The sequence below is a fragment of the Oryctolagus cuniculus genome, chromosome 1, assembly GCF_964237555.1.
Source record: "Oryctolagus cuniculus chromosome 1, mOryCun1.1, whole genome shotgun sequence".
NCBI classification, from domain to species: domain Eukaryota; kingdom Metazoa; phylum Chordata; class Mammalia; order Lagomorpha; family Leporidae; genus Oryctolagus; species Oryctolagus cuniculus.
In genome coordinates this window covers 62,383,108-62,392,473 of record NC_091432.1, presented here as the reverse complement: position 1 = coordinate 62,392,473, position 9,366 = coordinate 62,383,108, and the positions used below count along the sequence as shown (strand labels likewise).

Genomic DNA, 9,366 nt, shown 5'->3' with positions numbered 1-9,366 from the left:
TTTTAAGTCCCTGTTTCTTTCTTTCCTTAGTCTGAATTATATGTTGCCATTTTTTTTGTTTATAAAATTTCACAAAAAAGGCTTTTTCTTAATATCAGGCCCAAAATGTGTTCTCTCTTCATTATTCCCAAACAACTATAGAAGTGGATTGTTTCTGTTTCAAAGAGTTTGGTACTTCCAGCTGATATCTAATCAAGTTAATGTTATCTTAAGTCACTCCTTAAGTTGAGATAAGACTGCCTTGGATGCAATGAACAAACCTGCCAGAGGTTCATCCTATGTTTGGGTTTTGGAGATAGGGAGACCAGAATCTGGGAAAGGACCTTATTATAACATTGGGTTAAAGTTTTAGAGTCAATATTAGCTATTTATCTCCTAGACATGGAACCTGAAAAGTTCTTCCCTGGAATCTTACAGCTTTTTATCTGAGACTTGATCAAAGGTGGGAAACATACAAAATCAGATTGTAATCTTGTCTTTATGCTGCTAAAGAAGCCAAAGAGGATGCAGGGTTTTCACGCTAAGAAAATAAAGTAGAGGATGTAAAACGAGGATTTGAAATGGGGACATAGAATGATGTGAAATTGTAATTATCAGATTTTACCATGCCAGGTAAGTGATTTTAGCCTGATGAGACCCTCAGCAGATAATGCACCCAAACCCGTCCATACTTATGAAACTCTGCTGGGGTTCCCCATATGCTTGAGCAGGGAGCTGGATCAGAAGTGGAGGAGATGAAACATGAATTGGCACTCCAATTTGGGATACAGTATCACAAGTGCAGCAGTTTAACCCGCTGTGCCACACCAGCTCTATGTGTTTTGTGTATAGCTGCAAAGTTTTAAAATAATTTATTATGCAGGGCTGTATAACTGATGCAGTCACCAAATACATTTTTAATGCTGTTAACATTAGTGTTACTCCAGTGAGTGTGATTCCTGCACTGAGAAAGCAAAGCTGAACAAATGGCTTAGACTCTCTCCTCATGGAGTATATAGTCTGTCGGAGGAAAGGAAGCCTAAATGGATGGTATATAATGCCAGTACAAATTTACATTTATTTGTAGACATATTAATGTGCACTCTTGCCACGAGAATCAAGTCTGGTTTTGGTACAATTGTATTTTTATCATCTAACAGAGTGCCTAGTTCATTGTGGGCATTTAGGGGAAAAAATCTGTTTGTTTAGAGGCTCACATGCTCCTCAGCAGATAGCTGATACTTAGGAGACAGTTTTGGCAGGATTTGAGTAGGGAGCTTGGATAATGGGTACCAAACCGAGTTTTATAGTTTTGTTGAAGGAATAAGTTCCCAGTGTCACACAGCATAATGAGGAGACTATAGTTCTCAATAAACTGTCATATATTTAATGAACAACATAAGAAACTCCAAGCCTCAATCATAAAGTATTCTAAAAGAAAGGGAGATATTGAGCATGATTTGATCAGCACACATTTTAAACCTGTACTGAAATGTTACAATGTAGCCTATAAGAGTATATAACTATTATTAATAAAGCTTTTAAAAGATAAAACTTGAATTCTTAAGGACTCTGACATATAACCCTGCTTTCTTGGTTCAGGCCCTATATACAAGATCTTGTGAAATTGACCTCATACTTGGAGGAGTTTGTAAGGGAGGTGAGGAGAAAGACACACAATGTCCATAACTTCACTTTCTAAGATGGTGCATTCAACCAGACATATATTTACACATCTTAGTATATTCTCTAAAACTCCTTTTCCCTTTCTTTTTTCCTGGAAGACCTCTTTACTAGGCCAGAGTATTTTGGTGAGGTGTGAATGAAATCACTTCCAGTGATTGCAATCAATTCCAGTGATTTCATCCCAGGGTGAAAAGGCAAGGAGCCTTAACTAAATGAGATGGCATAGTTCAATCAGTTGTGCTGTCTCTATATATGCAGGGCATCTATCCAAGTTGAAACTTTTCCACAAATTGTTGCAGCGTTTATAAGTATTTTTTCCTCTGAAAAATTAGAGGCTCACTGGAGGGAAAACATCTCCAAATGATCTCTTACACTTTGTTCCTATATCTACATATATGAAATACATGAAACTTGTATAAAAATAAAGATAAAAATAAAAATATTAAAAATAAAAGATTTTAATTCATTGCTTTATCTCCTACTCAGAATAATTTATAATTAAATACTTCAAAATTACCTAATTGACATTTGAGTTTCTCTATTCCATTAACACCATTAGACAGCGAGTTGTGTGCTGAAACCTATGGGCTTGCAGTCTAGTTGAGTGACAGACTGTTGTACACATGCAAGACACAAGCAAAGTTATATGAAAAATATTGAAATGAGAATTAATTAGGGTTTTCTGAGAAATTAGGCTTATAGGGTGATATGGATAACTAGAAATGAGATATGGGTAGGTATGGGGATGAGAATGACTCTGGAGGAGGAAAATGTGTCTAGAATGACACTGAAAATAGATGATAACTTAAACATTAATTTTCTTGGCTCCAGTTTTGCTCATGTGTCTAATATATTTCTAATCTTCAATTCAAACTATTAACTTATTTTAGAGTAAAACATTAAATAAATTTTATATATTAGATATGAATGAAAATTCCTAGTATTGTGTATGCAGTCATGAACAATTTGGTCATCTACCTTTTTGCCTTCATCCTTTTTCATTCCCTCTTCAAATCCTATTCCACAGCCATACCAATGGAGATATGACAAGTGGTGGAGGCTTAATGAAATGCAAGAACACAAATATTTCTGGAAAAATATTTAATTCTTCCAAATATAGTGCCTTTTATTCAAATTGCTTCTTTTGTACTGGACTGTTCTCATTCTTGCTCAATTCCTATTTGGCCTGTATCTAATTTTCAAGAGAAATCAAAAGATTTCTCTCCTTTGCAGAAACTTGCAAATCTCCAAATGCAAGTTTTGGTAATACCTAGCAATCTCATTCAGAGTTATATATGGCACTCATTAGTCTATAGCCTGCCTGACTCTAACAAGCATTTTACATAGCCTGAGATTAGAAGCTTGAGAGATAAATGACTATGTTTAATATACTTCAAAATCTTTAGTTCTCAATACAACTCTATTACTTAAATTTGCAACATGAAAAACCAGATGGTCTTCCTACTGCTTTAGTATGGTCTATGAAGTTTCATGGCTTGCTGTGTCTATCAGGTTCCAGCAACGCAAGAGTAGTCTATTTTACGATGTACAAATTTTCAAATATTTTTTAGAAAACTTTTACTTAATAAATATAAATTTCAAAAGTACAACTTTTGGATTATAGCAGTTTTTCCCCCATAACCACCCTCCCACCCACAAACCATGCCATCTCCTACTCCCTCTCCCATCCCATTCTTCATTAAGATTCATTTTCAACTATCTTTATATACAGAAGATCAACTTAGTATATACTAAGTAAAGATTTCAGCATATTGCACCCACACAGACACATAAAGTATAAAGTACTGTTTGAAGATTAGCTTTACCATTAATCCTCATAGTACAATACACTAAGGAAAGAGATCCTACAAGGGAAGTAAGTGCACAGTGACTTCTGTTGTTGATTTAAAAATTGCTCTTATTTATGACATTTGTAATCACCCGAGGCTCTTGTCATGAGCTGCCAAGGCTATGGAAGCCTCTTGAGTTCACAAACTCTGACATTATTTAGACAAGACCATAATAAAAGTGGAAGTTCTCTCCTCCCTTCATAAAAAGATAACTCCTTCTTTGATGGCCCATTCTTTCTACCACGATCTCATTCATAGAACTCTTACATTTAGGCCATTTTTTGCCACAGGGTCTTGGCTTTCCATGCCTGAGATCCAAATGCTGGATCCAAATGCCTTAAAGTCTGATTCTGAGGCCAGAGTGCTGTTTAGGACAACAAAATTTATTTATTTATTTATTTTTTTGACAGGCAGAGTGGACAGTGAGAGACAGAGACAGAGAGAAAGGTCTTCCTTTGCCGTTGGTTCACCCTCCAATGGCCGCCACGGCCGGCGCGCTGCGGCCGGCGCACCGCGCTGATTCGATGGCAGGAGCCAGGAGCCAGGTACTTTTCCTGGTCTCCCATGGGGTGCAGGGACGAAGCACTTGGGCCATCCTCCACTGCACTCCCTGGCCACAGCAGAGAGCTGGCCTGGAAGAGGGGCAACCGGGATAGAATCTGGCGCCCCGACTGGGACTAGAACCCAGTGTGCCGGCGCCGCTAGGCAGAGGATTAGCCTAGTGAGCCGCGGCGCCGGCCAGGACAACAAAATTTATAATAGTACAGTTTCATCACTGTTGGCATTTGAGTCTCATCACTCTGAGCATGGCCCTCCTGATGGGCTTGGATTTCACGCTGTAGATGATGGGGTTGAGCACAGGAGGCACCACCAGGTACACATAGGCAACAAGAGCATGCACAATGTGTGGAAGGTGCCTCCCAAATCGGTGGATCATGGACACACCTATGACTGGGATGTAGAAAACCAGGACGGCTAAGAAATGAGATACACAGGTGTTGAGGGCCCGTAAACGTTCCTTGGGAGAGGCCAGACCCATCACTGTATGAAGAATAAGGATATAGGACAGTACAATAAGCAAGGAGTCTACACCCACTGTGGACAAGACCACGTATAGCCCATAAAGGATGTTGACAGTAATGTCAGCACAGGCCCGTTTCATGACATCTGCATGGAAGCAGAATGAATGTGACAAGAGGATCTTGCCAGGGCAATAGTTCAGTCGCTTCAGCAAAAATGGCAAAGGGAAGAGGGACACAGTGGCTCGAGCCACTATGGCCAGCCCCATCTTGATGATGACATTATCTGTGAGGACAGACACATAGTGCAAGGGGCTGGAGATGGCCACAAAGCGGTCAAATGACATGGCCAGGAGCACTGAGGACTCCACCACAGAGAAGAAGTGCAAGAAGAACATCTGGACCAAGCATGCATTGAAGCCAATGAGTCGATGGTCAAACCAGAGCACAGCCAGGGTGGTGGGCAGTGTAGACAAGGTGAGGCCCACATCAGTGAGGGCCAGCATGGAGAGGAAGTAGTACATGGGCTGGTGTAGGTTTGTGGTCCTCTTCACAGCCAGGAGGATCAGGCAGTTTCCAGTGAGGGCCATCATGTACATGGATGAGAAGGGGATGGAGATCCAGCCATGAACAGCCTCCATGCCTGGGATGCCAATCATGAGGAAAGCAGGTGGCTGGAAGAAAGAGATGTTGACAAAGGATGGGGATGACAGCATCCTGGTTGGCATCTGAGAGCTTCTATATGGACAGAAAGGTGGAAGGTCCAGTATGGTAGAAAAGAGTAATCTTGTATTGAATCCAAAGTACTGATCCTTTAGAGCTATGTCAGTGCTACATAATCATAGCTATCTTTCAAAAATTTATCTTTCTTAAGGTTGTTATTTGTCTTCCTGGTGGAATGAGTTTCTCTCTCCTGGAAAATAACAAGTGAAGTCCAGAAAAATCTAGTCAGTGTCTACTGTTAGTCCAAAGTGAGGATGTATTCCTTCCATGTGTATAGCGGGAAGTTAGGAATACCTGTGTGGAAAATGATAATGTTGTCTTAATCGGGTAGGAACAGAGAAACAAGAATGAGAATATTTGTAGCAGTAATGAGTCTGAGAGAATAAGCAGGTACTGTTCTATCTCCTCTGGTTATGTACTTTGTGACATCAATTCTTCCTGATGTCATCCATTTATCTTGCCCATGGTACTTCTATGAACTTCAATTTGTAATAAGTTTAATGAGATGTGCTTAAATATCTTTTACTGAATTTTTGCCATATTTAGAATCAACCACATCTTGGACAAAGCCATGTTTTTTTTCCTCCATTGTCTAGATAGGAAAACTGAGAATCAAGAAGTAATTGCTGGGCCGGCGCCGCGGCTCACTAGGCTAATCCTCCGCCTAGCGGTGCCGGCACACCGGGTTCTAGTCCCGGTCGGGGCGCCGGATTCTGTCCCGGTTGCCCCTCTTCCAGGCCAGCCCTCTGCTGTGGCCAGGGAGTGCAGTGGAGGATGGCCCAGGTGCTTGGGCCCTGCACCCCATGGGAGACCAGGAAAAGCACCTGGCTCCTGGCTCCTGCCATCGGATCAGCGCGGTGCGCCGGCCACAGCGCGCCGGCCGCGGCGGCCATTGGAGGGTGAACCAACGGCTAAAGGAAGACCTTTCTCTCTCTCTCTCTCACTGTCCACTCTGCCTGTCAAAAAAAAAAAAAAAAAAAAAAAAAAAAAAAAAAAGAAGTAATTGCTGGCTGGCACCGTGGCTCCCTTGGTTAATCCTTCACCTGTGGTGCTGGCATCCCATATGGGCGCCGGGTTCTAGTCCTGGTTGCTCCTCTTCCAGTCCAGCTCTCTGCTGTGGGCCAGGAGGGCAGAGGAGGACGGCCCAAGTTCTTGGGCCCCTGCACTTGCCTGGGAGACCAGGAAGAGGCACCTGGCTCCTGGCTTCGGATCGGCACAGCGCCAGCCGTAGCGACCATTTACAGAGTGAACCAATGGAAGGAAGACCTTTCTTTCTCTCTCTCTCTCTCACTGTCTATAACTCTACCTGTCAAATAAAAAAATAAATAAAAAAGAAGTAATTGCTCTTTTCTTGATGTTTCTTTATTGTTCTCTTACTTTCAAATCCAGGAGTACAGTAGTCATATTATTTTTCTTGATAACAGACAACTTTTGCCTTATGCAGTGCCTGGAACAGAGTATATTTGCAGTCAACATTTTCTTCTTTAAATGAATACACAAGTATCATTATATTGTTAGTATTGTACCTCTAAACTACATTGGATCTATTCTATTTGTATTAATATCACATTAATGAACTACATAATTGATCCTTGAAAGTATAGTCTTTTCTACTTACTATTTGTTGAATTCTTTACTTAGTGGAAGGTTCAGCTTCTGATTATAAAATATATGAAAATATGTCATTGTAAAAATTGAAAGCAAAAGTAAGAATGGAAGGAGGAAGATGGGTGGGAACATGAGTGGGAGGGAGGGTAGAGTGGGAAGTGCTCCCAAATCTGTGTTATTGAAATACATGAAACTTGTTCACCTTATATAATAAAAGTTTTTTAAAAAAATCTTATTACTATGAGAAGTGATGAGAATTGTGCTGTAGTAATACCATGAATTTGCTGTGACCCTGAGACCCTAATGTATTAATAAATTCCTTAAAAAAGGATAAATAGTAAAGTATAAAATTTCATGAAGAAAAATGAAATAAAAGCTAATATGTTCCCCTAGCTTCCAGATAAAAGAATCAGTGTCTAATTTTGGAAGAGGAAGTAAATGAGGCCTATCTCAGGCAACCATGCATTCATTACATAATTTGGCAATTTGTCACAGGTTGATTTATAGGTGTCTGTGCAGAAAAGAAATTTCGAAAACGGGTTTGGTTAAGTTTCTTAACAATGTTTTCTTACCATATCAACAAGAAATCTTAATATTTGGATCAATCCATACCCTACTTTAAGAAGTATAATGGAGAGGGTTTGGCACTGTGGCGTAGCGGGTAAGGCCACCACCTACAGTGCCAGCGTCCCATATGGGCACTGGTTCAAGTCCTGGCTGCTCCACTTCTGATACAGCTCTCTGCTATGGCCTGGGAAAGCAGTGGAGGATGGCCCAAGTCCTTTGGCCCCTGCACTCACGTGGGAGACCCAGAAGAAGCTCCTGGCTCCTGCCTTCGGATTGGCGCAGCTCCAACAGTTGCAGCCAATTGGGGAGTGAACCAGTGGATGGAAGACCTCTCTCTCTGCCTCTTTCTCTCTTGTTAACTCTAAATAATAAATAAATAAGTAAATAAATAAATCTTTTAAAAATAAATTAATAAATATTTTTTAAAAAGAAATATAATGGAGATACCTAGAGAAAAATGATTCTGATAGCCTTGCCATTAGATTACCTGCACGGATCCATTTTATCTGCCTAATATACCTTAACCACTATGTTCTGTGCTTTGTTCAATCCCTGAGTAAATTGCTTCTACTCTCATCATCATTTATTGTATCTTAGGTAAGCTGCAGATAAATGCAGACTGGTATCCTTGCTTTCAACTTACACCACCACCTCTCCTCCTCTCCCCACAAGCCCCCGGAGTTCTTAAGCCATCTCAGTCAGTTTAATCTTTATAAGTTACCATGTTTAAATTGGCACATTTTACTTGCCATACCATTGCCCCACTGAATTTCATAATCATTTCCATGCCAGTCCATCGGTGGACATCTTTGCAAGATTCCAGAACTAGAGTATCTGAGATAACTGCAGTGAGAGAGACCCTGGGGTTGCCTCTCCATGTCTTGAAATTGTTGGAGTAATACTGACAGGCAGAACAAAGCACATTAAATGAGAAGACATTTCTGGATTCATCTATGCTATTATACTTTAGTATACTGCCCCTCTACTCTGTAACAATTTTGTGCAACAGATTTAACTCTCTTTACTTATACATGTGAACACACTGAGGTAGAGAGAGATCAAAGGACTCTGCAGGAGACTTGGTAGAACAACTCAGTCTTGGTGGTTTGTCACAATGGTCTACACTGTTTGTCCTAGATTGTAATAGATGCCAAGCTCACTTTTTCCTCATGGTCCTGAATTTTCTCATCTGCAAAATCATTGACTTACATTCGATTTTCTATATTTTGAACTGTGTCATTCTATGGTTCCAAGATGGTGTTTCTATATACAATTTTCTCTTATTTTCCCACCTCTCCACTTTGCTAAGCTTTTTCCCCTCTGAATCTCCATCTTGTAAGTTGTTCTTGCTCTCCAATTTTCACTTTTGTATGTTAATTGCCAATAATTTTTTCTTTTTCATTTTTTACAGATTCACATATTTTGAAAACAGTTTACTCATTTATTCCATAATTTCTCATTTATCTCTCTTCTCTATTAGTTTGAACTTCCCACAAACAGTAAACCTTATACTTACTGATAAAACTACTCAAGCCTGTGGTATATATGATTTTACAGGTCCACTTGGCTAAGTCAGGGCATACCATTTTGGGTCAAATGCGAGTATGTGTGTTACTGGTAACATATTTTTAAAACATGTCATCAACATTTAAATTACTAAATTTTTTTAAAGGTAATTGCTATCTAAAATGCTGTTGGGCTTCATCTAATTAGTTAAAAGAGGGAAATGAAAGGAAGGAAAAAAGAATTCTGCACCAAATTGCTTTAAACTCAATGTCAACTCTACTCTGAATCTCCAGCCTCTGAGGCAGATTTCAAAATGTCAGCTCCAACAATTGCATGAAACAATTCCTTAATCCCTCTCTCTCTCTCTCCTTTATTCTCTCTGTGTGTGTGTCTCTCTCTCTCTTTATATCACACTCTCACACTATACA

At 40.0% G+C, this 9,366-nt stretch overlaps 1 protein-coding gene across 1 annotated transcript; it reads right to left on the bottom strand.

Annotated features, from left to right (window-relative positions):
• Positions 1-3,887: 3,887 nt before the first annotated feature.
• Positions 3,888-5,545, bottom strand: LOC100348120 (olfactory receptor 51I2-like). The gene has a single exon (XM_002708550.4). It carries the CDS (start codon positions 5,260-5,262, stop codon positions 4,288-4,290), a length of 975 nt encoding a protein of 324 aa, XP_002708596.3. The 5' UTR covers positions 5,263-5,545; the 3' UTR covers positions 3,888-4,287.
• Positions 5,546-9,366: the final 3,821 nt, after the last annotated feature.

Bases quoted from the DNA above. Each gene is read 5' to 3' on its own strand.
- LOC100348120 (XM_002708550.4), bottom strand. From the start codon at position 5,262: ATGCCAACCAGGATGCTGTCATCCCCATCCTTTGTCAACATCTCTTTC.